Source organism: Acomys russatus, chromosome 1 (assembly GCF_903995435.1).
Source record: "Acomys russatus chromosome 1, mAcoRus1.1, whole genome shotgun sequence".
Taxonomy (NCBI): Eukaryota; Metazoa; Chordata; class Mammalia; order Rodentia; family Muridae; genus Acomys; species Acomys russatus.
The window spans coordinates 26,348,748-26,372,401 of NC_067137.1; the positions used below are offsets into that span (position 1 = coordinate 26,348,748).

A 23,654-nucleotide genomic window follows, 5' to 3' on the forward strand; every position below is an offset into this window, starting at 1 on the left:
GGAGGTGGGTGTGGGGGAAGGCAGCTGCTAACTCTGTGATGCTCCCAGAGCCCACCTGGATGCCAACCGTGAAACTAATGTTGTTCCAGGGATGGGAGACAAGGGACATGGGATATCTGGACTTGTGAAGATTTGGCAAGAAAAACACATAGTCTAGTGTTGGATGTGGCAGTTACTAATTTCTGCTGGGAGGAAGCAAAACACTCATTTTGCAGAGCCTGCAGACCTGCCAGGTGCACATCTTCCCCGCAGTCCTGTCAGATCAACAGCCTTCATCAGCCTGGTGGGGGAAACTGCTGGGGTCTCAAAAATGGAACATCCCAAATTTCAAGCACCAGTTTCTTCCTCAATTATTTACAAGGAACACGATGCACTGTAATGGAGTCTAATTCACGATGTGTTTTAATGCCTTTATAATACAATATTCTCAACAGTCTCCCCTAATCTTAGCAGATGACAAGTTGCCACTATTGAATTCCCATTAATATGAATTACGGGCACAATATATTTTGCCCAATATAATTTCCTCAACCTAATATTTTGAGGGAATGAAAATCACATCCTCAGCATATTTCTGATGGAAGAGATGATGGTGGGGCAGGAAGTCGTTTCCTTTGCCAGGTTAGGTGTTCCTGGTGGGGGATGGAAAAACACATCTTGGTAGAAGGCAAGATTCTAGCATCCTGGATAGTGAATCTTCCTTCCTCCATTGTTTTCTTCTCGGAATCAGACACGTGCACAGAATAGGGGAATATTCCACCCAAAGCAGAACAGTCCTTGTATCTCGACCTCAGATACAGAGGTCTTAGGTCCAGTTCCAGAGCTAGGCAGCCCTTGTTGGCAATGGAACCCTGGGTATCAAGTTACTTTCCAGAGATTATTTAAGATCTATTATGGCACTGACCTCATATAGCTGTGAGTACACAGTAACAATAGGCGAAATCGCTAGAATTGTGTGTAGCTCATAGCAAGCACTCAATAAAAACCAGCGACAGAGAAACTGACAAACCCACGGGCACATTTTGGGTCTTGCCTGGCTGGCTGGCACTCTTAATTAGCTTCTGAGCTGGTTTGTAAGACCTCGGGGTCAACATGCTCACTCCCAGGGAGCCTCTTGAAGATGGTGAGGTTGTAGCCACCTCCACACACAGTGCAGCTGAGGCTCTTGGCGGTGCTAGAGGTATTGACCCTGAACATTGTCCTTGATGACTCCAGCACTATCCAGAATCCTCCCGCTTCAGGGCCTGGCTTTCCTACTGTGCTACTGTGCATGGGAGCCAAGTGCCTCTTGAGCTGCTGTGGCTGGGGAAGAGAAAATGGAGGAGCTGCGAGCGTTTCTCCTCTGGCCCATCATCTGAGTCAGGGAACGTCCTCATGGAGGGTGTCAAGCTCACAATTGCCCAGAAAGCTCCCCCAGGGCTGGGGCATCTTCTAGCCCACTTCTCAGGAGTGCTTCCCTATATCCCAACCTAACTCATGATGGATCCAAGCTACCGAAGGACAGAAGCATTACATCTAGCCATGCAGCCTTGAGTGACATCTTGGAGCAGCAACACACACACACACACACACACACACACACACACACACACACACACAGTCTTCATCCGAGCATCTTGTACCTGATCAGTATCCATGCCACTGTGAGCTCACATCGATGTGAGCCGAGTGTCAGGAAAAGGTGTAGCTCGATCAGACAAGCTGAAGAGAACTGTAGCTGGCATCCAGGGGGTGTGGGGCTGGACCACAGCATCTCATCTATATTTTGGTCCTCCCATGTGGCCTTGTTTCAGACCGCCGAGGAACAAAGCTGCTGGGATGAGCTTCGAGCCGAGCCTTTAGGTGCTGTCCCCAGCCCCGGAAGGAGATGGTCATCACTGTTTATTCATTCTGTTGTTCATCCAGCATTTCCCTGTATGTTGCACTGGGCTGGTTCTCAGCTCCTGAGCAAGATATGTGTGTCTGCTCTCTTGAGTGACTGTGGGTAAGAAACAAAGTTTGTCTCCTCTCCCAAGTGAAGTTAATGACAATGCTGTTGAGGGTTTAGAGTGGGGACTGAAGGAGAGGGTGTTGGCAAAATGCTAGAAGGGCTGCTTTGGAACAAACCAATTATTACATGATTGCCTTATTAAGACTGGTATGTGTAAAAAGATGCATTGAGGGTAGGAGAGATGGCCCAGTAGGTAAAGAGCTTATGACACAGAAATCAAGGCCTAAGTTTGGGATTCCCAGAAAACACATAAAGCTGGGCCTGACACCAACACATGTGTGATCTTAGTACCCCTGTGGTAAGACGGCTCAGAGGCCAGCTAGCCTGGTCTACACCCCTGAGAATAAGAGACCCTGGCTTAGGGTGGAGGATAAGGACTGACACCCCAAATTGTCTTCTGATTTTTATACATGTACGGTGGCATACACATACACACACACACACACACACACACACACACACACACACACACACGTGTAAAGCTGCAGTGAACTGTGAGCAAGTAGGGAAACCATCTGAAGAAAGTGTAAATATTTAAAGGAAATGATTGTAATGCCAGGATCCTACATGCTTTGGGAGAGATGGAGGACCTAAAGGAAAGAGATGCTTTTCAGTGGTATAAAATCCATACTGCCAACATCATCTCATCACTCGAATGTGGGTACCAACATTGAACCAAGCTGCTCACCATGTGGTCCTTCCTTCTTCATCCTCATCATGAGAAGCCCTAGAAACTACTCTCTGTTTGACGAATGGCTGCTCCACTGCAGTCCATTGATTGACAGGTAAAGATGATGTAAAAAGAAAAAAAATAATCCTCCCTCACCCAATGGTAGAGGCATATGAATGAAAAAATGCATTATAAATTCATTCGTTTATTCTGCTCTCAAACAGGCATTGAGAACCTCTACATGCTGAGCCTCACCTGGAGCTTACGTTTAATAAGGAGACAAATGGGTGTGTATTATTTAGTTAATCAAATAGTACCATAGCAATACTGTTATAGGGATAAGAGAAATAATAGCATTTTTTTTTCTGTCTCTGATGTGGTCATACTTAGGCTGTCAGTTGTAGAAAGAATAGGAGATCTTCTGGGCAGACAAGCGAAGGAATTAAGATTCTAGGAAGAAGGAGCGGCAAGTGCAAAGTCCCTGGGGTATGAGAGATCTTCATAGGGTCAAGGAATTGTAGTCTGGCGCGCGCGCGCGTGTGTGTGTGTGTGTGTGTGTGTGTGTGTGTGTGTGTGTGTGTGTGTTTGTGCACCCATGCGCATGTGCACGTGTATATGCATGCATGTGTGTGTGTGTGTGTGTGTGTTGGGGGGAGTTTCCTCACAAGTACATTCTCAGAAGGCCTAAGAGTAAAAAGATTAAGAGGGTAGAAAAACCACGCTATGGCCATTGGCATTATGAGAAGTACCTGGGAGCTAATTTCCTGTATGTAGTAGTAAGTACTCACGGGTGGATAATAGGGAGAACATGCTCACTGTGGCCACTGCAGCTGCTTTAGGAACCCCATAATCCAGGTGAGGTCTAGGGGATCGAGGGATGCACCACTGTTCCTTATGAGGCACCCCTACAACAGAGGTGGTTCCCACCTGTGCATACAAGAATCCCTGAGGATGCTGCCCCATGGCTCTACTGTCGGGTCTCTGGAATGCTCCTGCTATTTGCCATTCCTGTGTGTTGGCTCCATCCTCGGGCTCATGGTATGATGGCAACAGCAGGCCAAGGCATCATATCCAGAAATGACATGGTCCAAAGGTAGGAATTATCTTCCTTAGAAGCAAGAAAAGCTCTCCCAGAAGCCCTCAGGACCAATTGGCCAGAACTGGGTCACATGGCCCTTCCAGAACTCAATAATGGACAGGGCTGATAGGATCATATACCTACTTCAGAACCATTGTAATCCAAGCTGGGACTGGAGTTTGTTGACTTGAGACCTAGGCATTAGATGCTGAACCAGAAGGAGTTCCATTAGGGACGCAGATGGAGAGAGAACAGACACCAGGCAGGTGACTAGCAACGTCTGCCATAGACAAGGATGAGGACTTTCCAGACCTGGGATCTTTTCCAGCTCTGCTCACCCCTGAGCTCATCACCACTCCACCCCTAAGCCCTATCTCTCCCACCTGCTGGAGGACCACTTCTGACCCGAAGCCAGGATTCTTTTTAAGTAGCAGGTTAAGAATGAAGATTGTGCTCTGTGCCAGTCTGGTCCTTAGTTGGGTGAACTGCAAGTCTGGAGCTTTTACAGACTAGCAGGGATGACTACATAGATATCAGTGCTGCAGCCCAGGGCTAGATACCTTAGGAGCACCAGTTACATGCCTTGTCCAACATGCTCACCTTGAGCATGGAAGACCTACCTTTCACAGCCAATGGGAAACATAGCCAACCTGTGACTGCCTGTGAACAAAAGAGCAGATGAGTAGGGGGACAAGGTGATTGAGTAATCCAAGACACTTGGAGCCTTAGGAACAGGTGTGGGTGGCCAGTAGGAACAGTTTCCCAGAGGTGGGTGGCAGGCAACAGCTGACGTTTCGAGTCAGGGTGCAGGGACAGACTGGCTTCTGCCTCCTACACATGCCTCTAGCTCAAGCCCCAGCCCCACAGCCTCCTCATGGCACTAAGGGGTACATAGTATTCACCTACTTTCTCTGGGAAGCAGAGGAGGGGTGTGCCAGACATCCTGATGCCTTGCCCACATGCCTTGCCCAGTCAGTTCTCAGGGTTTCTGGTCCATGGATCCCAGAGAGGTGAATTCACAACACAAGTCAACAAGCCACATTTCCCTCTCTGAAACGGAGGGGGCTCTGTGGGGCAGGCGGAGAAGAGATGACACTTAAGTGTCAGAAGCCATCCTGGACTTTGTCTCCCTGGGTTAATTTTGGCCGTGCAGACAGCTCCCTGTAACAAATGCATTGGGCTCTGAAAGTTCAACTGGTGATTTGGCTATTTAGATTTTTGCAACATAGTTTCCCTATTAAAAAACAAAACAAAACAACAACAACAACAACAAAAAAACCAAATGTGACAAATGGTGACCAGACTTTCAGGTTGGTCCTCCAAAGCCTATTTAACCCATAATGTAGCTTAAACACTGTCCTTGTGCAGTGAGAAAAAAATGTTTAATTGCAACATGAGTAATTAAATGAAACAGAAAACCTTTACAACTGAATAAGAAGCAGATCTGTGTTGATCTTGAATGGTGCTATTCCCCAAATCTTCCTGGAAGAAGGGGCCCTTCTGAGGGTTTGGGCAGGGACTGTATCAAATTTATTCTATTAGGGGAAAGAGGCAGAATCCGTGGCTGCTAAACATTTGTGTCACGTTGCTAGCTCCCTTTCCCGATTTCACTCTCCTCCCAAAGTCTTCCGAAAGAATCTTTCCCTCTGTGAGTTTCCTGGGGACAAGCCCGTGAAGGGCATCTCCTTGGGATGGTTATTTATTTTAATTTAAAGTCAGCAGGCCGGGAATGAAGGTACATGCTTGTAATTCTTAGCACTTGGGAGTCTGAGGCAAGAGAACAGCCGAGAGTTCAAGGCCAGCCTGAATCACACAGTGAGACCCAGGGTGTGTGTGTGTGTGGGTGGTGGTGGTGGTGGTGGTGGTGGTGGTTTCAGACTGATACTTTGTCTCAGCAACAAACAAACAAAAGAAAGGAAGAAAGAAACAAAGAAAGAAAAGAAACCGACCATCCAAAAACATTAACGATATCAACACCCCCAAATTGGTAGGTTGGCATCTAGCTTTGTCCATATTTGGGGGGACAGAAGTGTCCCTGTCTCAATGAATAAAGGGCACAATCTTGGCCTAGCTGTGGACTCTTGAACTCTGTCAAAATCTGGTCCTGTAGGAGCTGCAGGGGCCAGCCTTCTTAGTAGCACAGTCCTCTCTCTGTGTCGGACACCTCTCCAACGCTGGTCTCTGTAGACAGGATGTAACACTTGGATGTCTAGGTCTCGGGTGTCTCATCCTGATGCCCTATCTCAGGCTAAGTGGTTGAGGGAGTAGGTGGGTTCTGTGCTTCCTGCCTGGGGCACAAAAGCCTTAACCAGAAGCCAGGGGGCAGATAAACCATGGCTAAATAAATGTGCTGAGCAGTTGGGAAAGAGGGACATGGAGGGCCACTGTGACAATTCCTCCCGCCTCAAAAAAGTAATAGCCTAAACAGGAAGTTATCAAAGTGTAGATCTCAACAAATGATGGCTTCTTGGGGGTGGTACGGGAGGGGAAGGACTCAGTTCTACTTAAAAGGCAGGTCATTTGGAGCTTGACTGTGATCCAACGAGGGTATAGATAACAAAGATTGGACTTTAAAAAACATATTTTTTTATTTTGGGGTGCGGGGTCACAAAGGTGGGAAGGACCAGGAAGTGAGTGTGATTGGGGCACACGATGTGAAATTCCCAAAGAATCAATATTATGTTGGTAAAAAAAGAATGTGCTGGGGACCTGAGGTATACCATGAACGTGAACTCAAGTCTAGCCATCCGTGAAGCTTGCCGCTAGCAGTGTGGTGCTGTAGTGTCTCTCCCTCTTTCCGGGACTCTGGTTATGACAATGGGGTTTTAGCTTCAAGCCAAGGCTGGAAAAGCACCTGGGCACTGGCCTTGCCTTCTTGCTGCTTTCGAAACCCCAAACCACCATGTGAAAGAGATGCAGCCAGCCAGCCAGCCAGCCGGAAGTCATGCTGAGAACTGAGGTCCGGGGCCTGACCGTCCACTACCTGTAGGTGTGGGGGTAAGGCAACCTTATCAGTATCAGTGGAGCCCAGCTGAGCCAGCTGCAGCTACGCCCTCAGCATCCCCCGGAGGCTAAGCCACAAGGGCTCAAAGATCTCAGTCTAAGGGTCATTGTTACATGGCAAAACTAACTTGTACACCCTGCTGACTCCTGCCCATCGTGTCTTGTCTTTGCTTTGTAATTCCTCCCTGCCTTTTCTCCTGACTTACGTTTAGCTCTTAGAAATGTGATTTAAAACACACACACACACACACACACACACACACACACACACACAATTGTCTCCCTCTTTAGTCAAAAATTGAAGTTCAAACCACTCAGGTTTGCCCTCCCCAAAAGGCAGCCTTGAAAGGAGTGTTTTGGAGATGTGACATTTCTCATTTCTGTACACACTTTGTGACTGACAGATGGTTTTTAAGTCGATGAAGATACAATCCACAGTGTAAACAGGACTTAAGGTGCAGGCGAAAGCCATTAGCTCAGTACTCAGATGCGCAAGCTGTCTCCCAATGCTTTATCTGACCTGATAATTTATCACAAAGGAAATCAAGAATACCTGTTGGTAGACCAACCCATGGCCTTGGGCTGAAAATCGTCCACAGTTGGGAAAGATGCTATGAAAAGAGCTGAAGCCACGCCTCCAAGCACATTCCTCTGCAGCCTTGACTTCTAACATGAATACAAGAGACTGGAGAGCTGAGAAAGCTCCTTTTCTCCTTCTTCCTCCTCCTCCTCCTCCTCCTTCTCTTCTTCTTCACCCACAGATTCCAGAACCGCAAGAAAGAGGGGCTGTGCATGAGGCTTGATGGTTGTTCCCACGATGTCCATGGAGGCCCCCAGGTCACCCCCCTCAAGGGAAGCATTCCCCAGGAAGCTGAGGTGTACTTCGGGGAGGCACATCCTTTAAGATGAGCAGTTGCTAAGCCTGGCAGCCTCTAATGGTCATAAATGTCAATCCCCCAAGTGTCTGGTACTCTCAGCACTGATTTCCCAGCCCCTCTACGGTTTCCTCAGGCTTCCAACACAGGCTACATTGCTGCTCCTTAGCCAGACTTATGTTCAAAGGCTGAGGTCTAAGGGGTGTTGGGAATGTCTCAGCCTGTATGCCCCTGACCACAAGGAGAAAGAGGCCTCATACATTTGCTTTGGAGGCATCTGAGAGGATGCTCCAGCCTATTCTTTCACTAACAGAATTGCATTTTATGAAGCCGTCCCTTTTCTGTTTTCATCTGTCAAGCAGGTTTGCTGAGAATAATTTAAATTTCATGCAGCAGCAACTGCAGGGCACTGCTGCCTCCCTTCCATTCTCACAAACAGGCCTGGCATGGAGCCATGCTTCCTCCTCAGCAGTGTCCTCTCCCCGTGCCCAGCCAGCCAGTGGGAGTAAGAATGCACTGCCGGCCCAGTTCCTCAGTTTCACCTCCCACCACATCAGTGCGGGACAGGACAGCTCCTTGAATCTCCAAGTAGCAAGCACCAGGCTGATTTCTCCCAGATGAAGAACTTCTCAGACAGAATTAACTGCTAGGTGTGTGTGTGTGTGTGTGTGTGTGTGTGTGTGTGTGTGTGTGTGTGTGTGTGTGTAATGTATGCGCAGATACATAAGGAGGAGGTCAGAGGTTGACATCAGGTATCTTTCTCAGTCACTCTTCACCTTGTTTTTTTGAAACAGATTTCTCACTAAGCCTGGAGCTCACAGGTTTGGCTAGATTGGCTGGCCGGGGAACCCCAGGGACCCATCTGTCCCTGCCACCTAGCTCTGGAGTCTCTGGGATTTTTATGTGGGTGCTAGGGACCAAAACTCAGGTCCACAGTAGGCATTTTATCAACCAAGCCATCTTCCCAGCCCTAAGACGAACTCTGATTGAATGCTTCCTCAATGCCACATATCATTTTAGGGTTTTCTACACATATTAATTATGTTAAAGATACTATTATCATGTCCATTTTATAGACATAGAAACCGAAGCCTCACTTGCTAATGGCAGGATTCAATTAGAATCTGTCTAATCCAGAAGCTCATGCTGGCAGTGCAGTGAAAGTTGACGTAATCTTTGACTTGCATTTTCCCTTCTATGACACGAGAAGCAAATGTGCCCATTTTCTGGTCTGAAATTCAGAGTTTATGGTCACTAGGTGGACTGGTGCTAGCAAAGCTGTTGTCATCCTCTTGCAGCTATGGTTTCCATGGTGAATGGATGCTGCTCTGCAGCCTGAGGTGGAGCGGGCTGGCCCAGGCTGGTTCTGTCTTGGGAAGTCGTTGTGCTGCTTTTTCTCTGAGCTGCAAAATTAGGGCTGGGTGGGTGGTCAACGAGAAAGTTTCCTCAGGCTCGGGCTATTCATGCCTTAGAAGCTGGAGAGCAATGTCTGTGTGTTGGGGGCGTGGTAGGATAGCCTGCTAGACCCTCCTGCTACCTTAGAAGCACAGGAATCCATGTTTACCCACCTGGCCTTTCATCAAAATATGCAGGAATTCTTTAGGTCGCAGACAACTGAAGACACAGAAGAATCAAACCAGGTCTGAAGGCAGCCATGACAAAAAAGAATTGTCACTATCTTGCTTCCCAGTCTCTGGAAGCATGAAATGCCTTTCCAGACAAGAGACTACACCCTCAATCTTGGCTCTGAGCAGGGACAGACCCTCACACTGGACCTCGGGCCTAGAGAGTGGTAGGGGTGCCCTGAGTGCTGGAGCTCGGAATGTCCAAACTGTTTCCTGTCCCCAGAGCCCTGAGAGCTGCCCCCTTGTGTCTGTGTCAGCATGCTTGGGTTCCTAGGGGTGGTCCTGTCCCACGAGTAGTGGCACTGGTCCTCTCTGCCCAGAGCCAGGTCAATGACGTCAAGTAGCCTTAACATACTCAGGGCAGCGGGAATTCAGTGCTGTATCTAATCCTCTCACTGCTCCCTCCTTTCCTTGCTGTCTGGGGTGATGGGGTCTCTACTTTCCTTCAAGTAAAAAGCTCTCTGGGCTGATAAAAAGCTTTCAGGTCCCCTGCTTTGATCACCTGCTTGCCAGGTGTGCTGATTCAGTTTCAGGTTGGGGTCAAGAAGTCACCCTTTCCCATCGTCCCCTCCCTCTCTTTGCCCCTCCTAGGTCTGCTCTTACTTCCTCGTCCTCTTGAATCCTAACCGCTCGAGCAGTTCCCTTCTTCATCTGCTCATGGCTACAGCTTTTGTGCTTCATCTGGAGGATTCACGACTCCGTTGGAGGGGGTAGGTGGAGGCAAGTGAGGGGAAGGGAGGGGGTGATGTTAGAAGTGAACACCGCTCCTCACAGTAACACAACTTTGTGCCTCCAGGGTCAATGCCGGATGGGAATGGTGAAGGGGTGACCTCACCTCCGAGGGGATGGACCACCACCCTGTTCTGTTCCATGGAATATTCCATGCATGCAATACTCATGCTAATGGTAATCAGGTACTTCCTCCCAGTCCTAGAACTGAGGCTCAGATGGGGCAGGCAACTGTTCAGCACCACTCAGCAAGAAGTTAATTGGAATTAAAGTCTAGACAGTCTCTGAAGTCTGCTTTTATCTATTCCACTGAGTCGCCTCTACCAGTACCTCCAATACGAGAGATACTGGGTCCCACATTGAGTATATACTGGCCCATGCTTTCCCCAATGGTAAGAACCAGCTCTTCAGTGGCCACTTGGTGAAGACATGGCTGATTGACCAGGGAAACTGCTGACAGACACCTGAGTTTGGCCTGGGTCTCCACTGTTGTGACCTTGGCAGAGGGGTAGACACATAGGCTAGAGGCCAGACATCTGGGCCAGCAGCCGCAAGACTAGAGTGACAGGAGGCACCAGTGCCCACAACAGTGGTTCTCAACCTTCCTGATGCTGCGACTCATGTTGTGGTGACCCCGCCCCCCCCCCCCCCCCCCCCCCGCAACCATACAGTTATTTTTTTGTTGCTACTCCAGAACTGTAATTTTGCTACTGTTATGGATTGTAATGCAAACATCTGATATACAGGATATCTAATCTGTGACCCCTGTGAAAGGCACGACCCACAGGCTGAGAACAAGAGCCCTGGCTAGAATCCACCATGGGTAGCTATCTTGCTACTGGCCCTACCCTTTCTTGTGTACAATTCTCTAGTAACCCAAAGAACTGAAACCTCGACCAGATCCAAACTATGCCCTGCAGGTACGAAACCAATGTGGGATGCTCTCACATTGGCAATGGCATTTAGCCTCTGTGGTGTCACATGCCATGGAACTGACCTTCCTAGCAGGTCTTTTCTCCCACTACTGGTTGGCCACTGGCTCATTCCTCGTCCCTGCTGTTGTTTTTTCTCTGTGGCTTGTTCTTTTCTTCCCATGTGGCTATGGTTTGGGGTCTGGCTAGAGAGGAGGGCTGGTGAATGTTGGAACAAATCAGGTGTCCAGGTGCCCAGGGTAGGGGCAGCATGGGCACTGTCTTTTGTTGGCAGAACCCTGAGTTATAGGCCCAGAAGCAGCTCAACACTGGCTCTGAGGAACTCACCCTGAAAGGATGGAAGCCATCAAATGGGTCTGCAGGTCCAGCTTCTCTCTCACACCTGGAGCCCTGTCTGTTGGCACCAGAGGCCTGCCATTCTCCAGATGGCGAACAGCTGGCCTTGACGATTGCCTGCCAGATGTGGCCAGCAGGGCTGGCAAGGAGGCTATCCTAGACAGAGGTTAACCAAGTCAGAGTGGCCAGGACCTGGTGCCCAGGACAGGAATGTGTTTGGCCGGCCTGGGGAAAGTGTGCCTGAATACTCCTCCATCTCTGTTCCTGTCTGGTATTACTTCCTTCCCTGCCTTGGTGGGGTGGTGTTTTCATAACAGGAAAATAAAATCAATAAGACACTGCAGCAAGATGTCAGTGTGTTGCAAGCTGGCCTCCAATAGCTCCATTGTCTCGGGGCTCCGCCGGGCTCTGCGGCCAGCAGTGCTGTTATTAATGGGAAGCAGGGCTGAAAGGGAGTTTTGAAAATCGTAGAGACAAAGGAACAGAGCACCTGGAGAGCATCGGCCCCCACCACGGCTGCCTCACAATGGCCAGCCTGGGGCTTCCTGCCTTTAATTTCTCCTGCAACCTTTATGAAAGCAGGAAAAGAAAGGCGTGTGCGCGCACACCCATGCAGCACACACACACACACACACACACACACACACACACACGCGCGCGCGCGCGCGCGCGCGCGCGCAAGCCTAGAGAGGGTTCCTGGGAAGTGGTTCTGACTGGCTGGGAGAGGCAAAGACGGCCTACAGAGCCTCTGCTCGGCCCAGGGGCATGATGGAATGAATGTGTTTCTTGCCTTGGCCACCAGCTGTCCCTCTGGGGCTCAGTCTGTGAGGGGCCTGGCAAAGCATGCAAGAAGGGGCTTCAGAGCCCTCCATTCAACCCAAATCCAGCCAAGAGCCTTGGTGACATTAATTTCCACATTCCATTTTATACAGACTGGCTTCTGCCACCATTCCTGAGGCTTCTGCAACCATCTCTTGCCAAAAAAAAAAAAAAAAAAAAAAAAAGGAGAATGATCAAGGGAGGTGACACTTCTGTACTGCAGTCAACTGCTGGGATGAGCTGAGAACGTCTGGGGACCCTCAATCAGGCAGGCATGTGTACACTGACCTTACACGTTTGTTGTGAGGCTCATAGGGACTGTAGATATGACAATACCCACCATGGTGGTCCGTCTGCAATGGGCTCTTGACCCTGTGTGGCTAGTACAGCTGTAAACCACAGGCCACTGATGACCCTCAGGGGGACTTACGTGTTTTTAGTTCCTATTTAGGGACGTGAGTATTGCCAGCTTGGCAGTACTCTTCACTCATGCAGTAGCTTTTAATCAGCACGTGTGTGGCGTCGGCATCTGCTCGTCTTCCGACAAGTTAGTTACAGATAGAGACTGCCTGGTAAATAAGGCCATTTTAACTTTCAGACCCAACTGAATTGCATCCCATGGAGGCCATGACTGTGGGAACACAGACCAGGGGATAAGGCCTGCGCAATGGCCTGGACCTGTGTTGTCACCTTGTTACCTGGCTCCTTCCCAGAAAGGATACCATCTCTTACCTTGGTGGTGACTGCAGAGGCCGAGCTGGCCACAAGACTGGTGATGGCTTCACTGCTGCCGGTCGTGCAGGGAACAGGAGCTGTGGCGGGTGTGGGCAGCCGGGAGGGCACCACGGGCAGTGGCAGGAGGCCCGGTCGTGCGCTGAGACTGCTGGCTGTGCCGCCACCGGCACCGGAGGTGACACTGCAGACACTGGTGGCTCCATGGGTCCCATTGACACTCCACTCACGGCGGTCCCAGCCTACGCGGTAATCTCTTTCAAAGCGGCTATGGTGCCTGGACATCTCGGTGGGCCGTGGCAGCTTCTCACAGGGAACCAGAGCCCGGACCTGCCAGCACAGAACACGGGAGGGCGGTTTAAGCGAAGAGTAGCTCTGCCTGGCCATAGGGAGGCGGCCACCCCCAGCAACTTATGTTCAGCCCCCTGCACTGGGCTCAGTAATGGGTTTTCAAATATTAGCCAGTCTCAGAGTTTCAGCAAGTTGGTAAACCCTCCATCATTTATCAGCCCCACTTCTCGGATGATGAAGAATTGATTGTCCAGGAGCACATGGCAGAGCATAATGAGCAGGATTTGAACCCCGTTATAGTCAGGTAGTAGTTTTTAGTTCTGCCATGTCACCCTGCCCTGAGCAACATGAAGTGCACATTTTAATTATGGCAGGGGCAGCATTCTCTGCCATCCCCACTGTGATAGAAGGCCTCTGACCGTGCACTCTCCAAGCACAGGTCACACGACCCACACACGTACTCACTTTACAGTGGACACAGCCTTGACTGAAAACTCATTTGTCCCATATTGTACCTGTGAGGCAGCAATGCTCGGTTGGTCCCCAATTTACAGACAAGGAGACTCATAGAGAACAAGTGACACGCCCCCCCACCCCCGAAGTCAGGGAACTAAGAGGTGAAAAAGGTCGCTATGTCTCTGAAAGATGTTAGCTTCTAGGGGTCAACTCTTCCTTCAAAACCTCAACTCTATGATTCAATGCTGCACTTCTGGGGCCTGGGTAGTCTGGCCTCCACTCCCTGCATCTCCCACGCGGCTTCCTGAGCATCTGAACAGAAGGCCTTTCAGGGTTGTCATGGAGACCAGACGCACCATGGTATGGGAAGGGCCCTCTGAGTCACCAGGAACTGTATTTTGCTCAGCATCACTATGATAGTGCTGGCTCCTACTCTGGTAGGGACCAGTTACTCTAGTCAGGAGAGAGACAAAGATGTAGAGGGAGGGGAGAGGCGGGGGTGGAGGGGAGAATGCGAGGCAATGCAGGGGCGGGGGAGAAGCTGGGGGGGCAGAGACGAGTGGCTGAGGGTTAGGGCTTGCCTGACAATTCACACCCACAGCCCTGGTCGTGGCTTGAGAACCCGTTACTGTGCTCTGGCATTATTCCATTTTTCATCTGCTTCCTCTCTAGGTTGCAGCCTCCTACCTCCCAGCCTGCCAGTGCAGCTCTGGAGTTCCCGGCTAGGAGACAGGAGCCTCCTCTGGTCTTTGCATATCTGCCTTCATTGTCCAGGACTTGTGCTTGGGAGTCAGAGCCTGGACTCGGCCCAGGAAACCTGCTACCATGCTTTGCTTACATGGTGGCCTGGCTCTGTAAGTCATTCTGTAAGCCTGCGCAGAGCAGACTAAATGTGGCCTGCGCTGAACCTGTCGCCGCCTGTGGCAGAGATGAGTGGTGCCTCTGAAGACGAATATTGGTTCCCTGTTCAGTTCATCATTGGGTGTCCAGGTTGTAAAATGTCACAAAAATTTCATTTAAAATGTTGACTTAATACTCCACAATGAAAAATTAATTGTTAACCCCCTGCCAGCCATCCCTCACATGTTCCAACGGGGGCTTATGGAAGAGTGGTCTAAACTTAGCTCTACTTTCTGGGCTCCTGTTTGGCCTGGACCCTGCTCCTGTAGCCCCTGATGTGTCCACCCCAGAAGACACTGGAGAGTTGGACTGGCCCACAGTTCTAGAATCTTCTCTTACTCCCAACATGCAGTGTCTGACATGAAACCATATCTAGCACGTGCTATTTTATAACTGAGCATTTCCACACAGGACGGACACATCCGTGTGGAAGGGGAGACCTTAGACATTAATCCTAAAGTCTTCTGACTGGCAATTTGGAGGCACTAGATTAAACAAGTAGGCCTTGGGCCTCTAAGAGCAGTTCTGGAAGATGAATCTGCACGTTGAGGGTATACTGGACCTTGGGCTCTTGTGTCCCCATCTTTACCCATTAAGGCAGAGCTCACTGTGTGGCCACAGTCTCAGAGTTTCCCTCGGCTGCGTCCTAAGTGGGGAGAGCCTGTGCTGTGTATCTGCCGGACCGTGTTCTGTTCTCACTTTAAGCACCCAGGAAGATCTCCCCCAGATACCTCGGTGGTTGATTCACCTGGATCTGGCAGACAAAGAGAGTGGGTGGGTGATGAAGATGGTTTCCAGACCTGGTTTTATGACAGTACGTCTCTTTTTGGACTAGCAGGTTAGCTAATTGGGTAAAGGCACTTGCTGCTAACCCAGATGACCTGGACTCAATCCCTGGGTGCCACTTGGTGGAAGGAAAGAAATGACTCCTGAAAGTTATCATTTGACTACACGCATGTGCCATAGCATGAGCGAGGATGTGTGTGTGTGTGTATGTGTGTGTGTGTGTGTGCGTGTGGTGCGTGCTCACATGCTTGGGCACATACACACAAATAAGTATAATAACACTTTTTAGTTAAAAAATGTATGTATGCTCATGTGGGTGTGTGGATGAGTGTGTGGGAGCTCACACAAGATAAGCCCCCACTTCATCTTCAGGAATGCCACCCACCTCCTTTGAGACAGGGTCTCACTAGACTGGAGCGAGCTCACCTCTAAGTTAGACTGGCTGGGCAGCAAATGAGCATCTACCAAGCCAGCAATGGGACCTCAAGGGAGCGCTTTCATACTCGGCAGGCCTGAAGTTAGGTCTTCTGCTGTAAGGCGAGCACTTTACCAACTGAGGTGTCTCCTTAGCTCCCACCCCTAACTAGTGTCTGTGACTCCACAGCTCCCTTTGTCACCTGAACAACTTTAAAGTCAAACCTTCAAGTTAGTGCAGTTATTCCCAGCCAGAGGCGCCCCACCTGCACCAGGCGTCCCATGCCTGGGACATAAACCTGTATTATGTTCAGATGCTGAGAGTGACAGTCCACTTGTTACCTCAGCACAATCTCAACCAGCCCCCCTTCATTTTCATAGGACAATACAGCCTCATATATCGCGGAGAAATAATTTTCTCTCCGGGGGCAGAGTGGCTCAGGAGGTCAGGACCCCTGTACCAAGATGTGTCTCAACCAAGATGTGAGCAACTTGGGATCAGGTCAAAGGGATCTTTTTGGATGTAGCTGCTTACCTCAGGGACCACGTGCTAGATCTCACAGTTCCCGGTGTAAGAGGAAAACAAGGCCCACAAAGCTCACCTCCTACCACCCTCAGCTTTTTGCCACCTCTTCCAGTCTCCTTCAAATGCCAGGGAGGAGGTGGAGACTCAGACAGCTGGAGGCCACACAATCTGGTTTCAGTCTCATTAATTGTATTCAAAACAAAGGTCAACCATTTGCATGCAAGCGCTTGGGTCAGACCTCATTCCTCAGTTTAATTTCTCTTTTTAAATGAATGAAAGAAATACACGTGGCAGTTTACTCTGAGCCAGTTGGCACAGTGCCAGCTCCAGAGGTGGCAATGTAAGTATTTCCTGCTGGGCACGGAGCCAGCATGTCACAGAGGTCTCGTGTGCACATCCACGTGTACCTGAATGGTACTGCAGCAGGCACAGGAAGTGCCCATGTGGAGGAAGGAGGCTCCGAATGGACACGGTGCCTCAGACCAGACTGGTTAAGCAATTCCAGACAAAACACAGAAAAAATGCTTCCTTGTTGAGGGAGTGCCCTTTCCTGGCAGGCTGCCTATGCACTGGTGGAGGGAGGTGTGTGAGCAGTCTCCAAGTTTATAGAGAATCCAGGCCCCATGCCTCGGTGAGGGAGTGCCTTGGCAGCACCTGTTTGTGTGACACACATGTGTGATGAAAAAATGCTTCCAGGCCTAGTGTGGTAGCTCACACTTATCATCCCAACTGTGGAGAGGTGGAGGCAGAGAGGAAGGCCATAGTGAGGCCCAGGGTCTGAGAGCAGGGTTTGTTCATGCCCCAGGTTAATTCTGAAATCTCGGTGACAAACATGTGATGTATGCAACTTGGCTCTGTATCTTGTTTGCAGCAAAACTCTTTCCCCACTGCGGCACTGTCTTTGAATTATCCTAAGGATGCAGAGGCAAGAGAGGAGGGAAGAGGGCCAGCTGGCTGCCTGGGGTGCAGGATAGAGGGGACCCTTGCTTCCACTTCATTTAAGTTTCATTATGTATAGTCTACTGTTCCAGAACAATCAAGCATCTCCATGATTTTGCCTGCATACCTTTTAAAAAATTTTTAATTTGTTTAAAAAAATTTATTCACTTTATATCCCAATCATAACCACCCCCCCCCCCCACTCCCTGGTTTCTTCCTGGTCCTACCGTCCCTCTCTCCTCCTCCTTATTTCCTTCCCCTTAGTCCTCAGAGAGGAGGAGCCCTTCTCCCCTACCAACTGGCCCCAGCCTATGAGTCTCCTCAGGACTGCCTGCCTCCTTTTTCTGTGTATTGCCTGTATATCTTTATAGCACGCTCTATGTGGACACTCTGCTGGCTGCTTCTCAGCACCAGATCCAGTTTAGGACTTGAAACCCAGGCTGTGCATACAGCTCAGGAAGCTGGGTCAGGCCTTTCCCCTTCCCTAGGGAAGCAGACTCCTGAGAGCATCACAGCACACAGCAAGAAGCACTGCTCTGAAAATGTAGTCGCTGCTAGCAACGCATCCCCTAGCCTGGAACTATCTGTGTTTCTGGGTCTCACACACAGGAGCACACCAAATGCGAGAACTAAGTCTTTGAGCATGCCTCAAAGCCAGCCATGCCACACTGACCAGTTCTTAGGAAAACCAGCTACCCCATGGGTCAGTACAAAGGCCACCTTTTGGGTGTCACTAGCATTAAGTCTCCCAAGGGAAGGGTCTTTTCTCTTCCAGTGACCCTTGCTTGGAGAGGGCAAAGGGCAGTTCTGCTTCCTTCAGGCAAGTGCGCTACTTGATTTGGCAGCTCCATGGATCTACTTCCTTCCAAGCCCCTCATTCACTGGGAGTGGACGGTCACAGTAGTTTGTTCCCTGGTGACAGTGGAACTAAGTTCTCACTGTGCTCAACACTACAGGAAGCCAGAGCAGAGCATCTGAGACATACAGGAACGGAGGAGGCTTGGCCCATCTCCAGAGGCTATGTGCCCTTCCCCTGCAGGGGGCACCAGATATCATTAAGGACCAAATTGAGGAAAGCAAATGACCTCAGTCCCCGACTTCCACCCTCCCCAAATCTTCACCTATCACCTTCCCTTAGGGCCTTCATATCCTCTCACTCCTCTCCAACATAAAAAAATAAAAATAAAAATAAAAATAGCCCCTTTGCTGGACTATTACAAGGCTTGAGAAATGCATCCTGTGAGCCTCTGCACATGAGAATGAGGCAATCATTGGGGATGGCCATGGCCCTAGTTCAGGTAGAAAGAATAGGCCTGTAGCCTCAAGGGCAGCAGGAACAGACTTTTGCACTGAGTCCACAGGAAACTGTCAGTCTTGAGGCCGAGTAGATGTCTGGTGCACACAGCAAATGCACACAGCTACTGAGACCTCCTGTGCTAGGCAGCTGGGAGCCTTCAGGACAGTCTCACCCAGGGCTAGTAGGAGGAAGGTTATCTTTAGCTAGCTAACGACCATGGTGTGGGGACTAGTGTTGCTAGTCCCAGGCACTGCCTTGATGGATGGATGTCTCCCTGTAGCCCAGGGAAGACCACAACAGTTCCGAGAAGGTCTGGGAGTCTGAGGATGGACACGAGAGGGGAGCCAGCTGACAGCCATACTCAGCACTGGTGCCCAGCCGTGCCTCTGATGTCTTAGCAGCTGCTGGCCGGCCCCGCCTCCTGGACACTTGTTAGACTCTTGCTAGATACCAGATCGCAGCTCTGCTACACAGATTTGCTTGGAAAGCCTTCATCATGAATAATTCATCAGTAAATAATTAAGGATTGCCATGTGTCACTGTGTGTGTGTGTGTGTGTGTGTGTGTGTGTGTGTTGCCCACATAGGGATGGAGCCCAGAAAGTAATGTCTCTCGAGTTCTGGGCACTGGCCCCTGAAAACCCTGTTCAGGACCAGTATGCTGTGTCTATCTGAATACACAAGCAGGACAGCTGTGGTCTGCGTCCAGTGGCTCGCTGTGGTTTCTGGATGTCGACGCTGGCCCTCGCATATTAACATTCGTGGTGTGTACACACTGCACACAGGATCACAGGTGGCTAATGACCCTTTCCTCATTCTTATCATTAAGACATGCCGAAGGAGTGGGCTGCTGGCTGCGAGAGCCCTGAAGGCGTGATTAATCCACAGGAAGGCAAGGGAGCCCTGGCTGCCTCCAGACTCAGGGAGCCGAGGTGGCTGGCTGAGGAATGAGCCATGGCCGTCCGGCCCGATTGGAAAATGGATGATTGCCTCATTTGGGGAAGACGTGCTGCCAAGTCAATTGGAACAGCCTGTGCCCATCTTTATTATTTTCGTTTTCCTCTCTGCATCTTTTAGCTTTTCTTCTGGAACAAAACACTACACGGCAGCCAGAACGCTGTCTTGACAAATGCAACACAAAAGAATTCTCCGAGTGCTTTTCTGAGGAGCCAGCTTGGCCACTGCTTGGTGTGGATGTTGGTGGGAGCTGAGGATGGCCCTGGAAAATGCTCCTGTACTTCCTGGATGTACATGTGATGTGACCAGGGCAGAGACCCTCACGCCCACTAAGCACCCCAAGTAGCTAAATGATTAGCTTCTGCCTAGGGCTGGGGTAGGCCTCACGCTGCCCCCTCCTGCCTCCTCTGCCAGCCCTCTGTTTACAAAGGCAGAGTCCAGACTACCAGGCATCTGCCTCAGGGATGGACCGGCATGGCCTACTCCCCGCATGAGTTCTGGTGCCACCCCTGTGGTCAGGCTGTCTCGCTCCTCCTGCTTCTGTCATTGCAGCTGATAGTTCCCATGGTTGGGTATCCAAGGGCAGGGACCAGGAGACTCCAGACTAAAGTGACAAGGTTTAGAGGTGAGGGAGGCACCTGGTGCCAACATTTGAGTATGCCTTGCTCTTGAGGCCCACTTTCACTTTCACAGCCCGAGTAAGGCTCCAGTCCTGGCCCTGTACTCCACACCAAGGTCGATGTGTTCCCATACGGAGAGCAGGTGTCAGGGCCTCTACACGGACATGGGTCATGGGGGACACGTGTAGATGCCTGTCTGGGACAGGTGCCACAATTCAAATCCTTTGTATGAACAGAAACCAAAGCAACTGTGGATTGCTCAGCCTCCCTCAGCCCTCTGAGCGGTGAGGAACCTGAGGGCAGTGGCCTTTTTAGTTCTTTTACTTAAAATAGCAAAGCCCCAGATAAACCATACATAGCACTGCTGTCCTATGTCAACACCATTCTGAAAGAGATTCTTTCTGCCCCTATGCCTTGTCCAGCTAAGAGGGGCCAGTGTGGACCCCACCCCCACCCCTGCTCCCAGTCAGGCCTCACCTACTATGAGCCCCAAGCTGGAATAGTTCAGCCTTTCCTTGAAGCTTAGTATCCGGGAAGTTCCAGCAAGCCCTACTACAGGCTACAGGGTCTGGGCGTAGCTAAGCAACCTTCCTCAGACTCTCCACCCTCTGCCCCCACCTCCAGGCTGAGGGCAAAGGGGCAGTGGAGAGGGAAGCCAGGAATGCCAGGAATCCAATTAGAAACCAGAACCATGACCTGCGACCTCTGTGCCCACTCCTGAACACATCCACCCCCCCTGCCCTCTTGTGCCCCCATTTCCCCACTCCCCACCCCCACCCCCGTGGCACGAAGCTCTGTACTGGAGAACTTCAGAGGATGGCCTTTGTTATTTATATTTCAGAGCTGGTTTTCTCCAGTGCCAGCTAACCCTGCAGCATCTCCCTGACCCCAGGCCATCTGGTGACCTGGGGTGAGATGGGTTCCAGCTAGTAACAGGGGAGTCTTCTCTTAAATGCCCAGTGGGTTACCATGACAGTAGCCTGACTTTTTGGACCACATCTCTGACTCTTTCTCTCTCTCTCTTTTTTTTAAGAGCATTATTCTTTTAAATTGCTATATTAGGGCATGGCTGACAAAGAAGGAGACACAGATATTTGGTGTTACAACTTGATGTGACTGAAGTCCAGTGCATACCCAGAAGCCATCAAGATGTTACAGCTACCCACCCTGTCTACAGAAATGGCATCACCTTTAATAGCTCGCTCCGACTGCTCCTCCTTTCTTCCTTTTGCACTGTATCAGGCGGCGATTGTCAAAAGCTACAGAAACTGCAGAAGAAGCGGTGATCCACCGGGTCCTATTGCTTGTGACAAACCACAGGGCATTTGCACTGTCTTCTGCATGCGCTTGGAGGGGATTTATAAGAACTTACTGCCCCCCCACCCCAATAAAAGCTTCTTTTAAAGCCACCATATTTTCTTCACAGTGTCCTGATGGTTGGAGGTAGGGTAGCGTTCATCTTGGAATTTTGTAAGTGAGGAAGAGCTTATGGCTGGAGATGGGCCTCCTAATAAACTCTATAGACTCCTTCAAAGTGTCTGTCAGTGGGCCAGCAGCTGCCCATCTAGAAACATAGCATCAGCCGGGAGGCGGTGGCGCATGCCTTCAATCCCAGCGCTCAGGAAGCAGAGGCAGGCAGAGCTCTGTGAGTTCTAGGCCAGCCCGGCCTACAAAGTGAGTCCAAGACAGGCAAGGCGAACACAGAGAAGCACTGCCTCAAGAAACTGAAAAGAACCGAAAAAAGAACCAGCATTTCAGACCCCATTCCAGCAGTGCTGGCCAGAGTTGCGTCTTCTAACAGGTTGTAGGTAGAACACAACAGCCTGGGAGCCATTTGGGTTAGCCAGCCAGGATTTGGCCCTAGGACTCGGCTTTCAATATTCTGGATGGCCTTGTGGTGTCAGAGAGAGTGGAGGTGTTTTTTTGGGGGGGGGGAGAACCATATTCCATAATTTCAGGGCTTAATATATGACCTAAAATGACAAATGCTCAAAATGCTTTTCTGATGATAGGTTTGAGGGAAAATGCCACAGATTCCTTTTTCTGGGCCCAATTTCTCATATACACACACACATACACACACACACACACACACACACACACACACACACACACACACACACACACACACAAAAGCAATCTCCCTGTCTGGGTGAGGCTACACCTAGCCTGCTTCAGATGAGCAATATTGAAAGAGCAGCTTCCTTGTTCCCTTCCTTCTGTGTGCACCTTTGGTTTGAGAGATTCTGGCTGTGGTCTTTGATGTAGCAGTGATTTCCCCCTCTCCCCCCCCCCACCCCCAAAAAGCATACATGACTCAGAGACTTTTCTCACGGGACTAATTGACTAGGCATTTGTGCTATCGCTTCTGGTGTAAATCATTATAATGGTGATAATGAAAAATAAAAAAGATATTGGAAATGACAGTTTGCAACATAATATCAGCATAAACTGAGGAACGAGGGGGAGGCGCGTATAAATTAGAATCTTGTAAACAGCAGGATCGATGAGGGAGCTGTGGTGGGTCTGCGAGGACTAACTAGTGTTCTCGTTATGAATAACCATCTTGGCTCCTTCTTGTTGGCGCTCCTGTGGCTCTGCAGAGGACGGAATTCCTGAAATTGGAGCCCTGTTTCCCCCTACAGTCTTGTGAAGCTCCGACACAGGTCTTTGGAGCGGAATTCTGCAGTTACTTTCCTCCTGTGAGTGGGCCTCCCACTCGCTCCTGGCTGCCTCTCAGGCAGGCCTGATTATGCGGAATCTTGGAGAATTGACTAATTCAACACGCTAGCGCTCCACAGGAAATGGTGTCCACCAGTGACCCTGGCTGATGAATGGTTCCTACTCAGTGCCTGGAACCAGACCCAGCAGCCAGTTGCCGAGAAAAAAAGAAAAGAAAGGAAAAAAAAAAAAAAAAAAAAAAAAAAAAAAAAAAAAAAAAGGCTGATGCGCGTGCTCTATTTGGCTGCCAAAAATGCCCTTGCAATTTGCTTTCTTCTAGACAAGAGTCTATTCAAAAGTCTATTTGGAAACATTAGGGAACGACTGTCACATGGCCGGCAGATCATATGTCCATGACAGGATATTATCTTCCTTGGGAGAGACTCGACTGTTCTTTTATTTCGCCTAGTAACTAGCGTCTGGGCTGATGGCTGCAGAATTGCTCCGAGGGCTGGGGACATTAAAAATCCCTGTCTGGAGCGAACGCGGAACCAACCAAGCGACAGCTACTTCAGCATGCAGGATTTGTGGAACCTTCGCCGGAGTTAAGTGCAGGTGCCTGGTTTTCTGGGCTCCTCTCTCTGGTGGGACCTGGGGTTGGAGGTCAATGTGGGTTTCCCTCCCATGAGTTGGGACCTTGCACCCTGTCCCTCACACTCAAATCTCCACGCATGCTCTGGGTGGGATTTGCTAGCCAAATCTCAGGGAGCCGCAGGGAGAAACTTCTCACATCCTTCCCCATCACCGTGGGCTGGCTGACAGACACAGAGGGGCAGGTAACAGCAGGGACCCCACTGGTTCCTGCCTGGAGGCGACTAGTGCTTCTTAGAAGCCTAGTGCACAGGTAGAAAACCCTTATGGACTTAAGGGAGGGAGCAGCCAGCCACAGCCAGACCCAGGCAGTGGAGTGGGACTCACTTCCCTCTGGAGAGAAGACTGTGTCTTACTTACGGCCGCAT

At 50.1% G+C, this 23,654-nt stretch overlaps 1 protein-coding gene across 2 annotated transcripts in view; it reads right to left on the reverse strand.

The window, feature by feature from the left end:
* Klhl29 (kelch like family member 29) overlaps positions 1-23,654 on the reverse strand; it is a 272,542-nt gene that overhangs the window by 94,619 nt on the left and 154,269 nt on the right. For both annotated transcript variants that reach the window (XM_051143236.1, XM_051143231.1), the window contains one exon: positions 12,790-13,119. In XM_051143236.1, coding sequence (XP_050999193.1) covers positions 12,790-13,074 — 285 coding nt within the window. In that variant the 5' untranslated portion in view covers positions 13,075-13,119. The remainder of the gene's footprint in view (positions 1-12,789; positions 13,120-23,654) is intronic.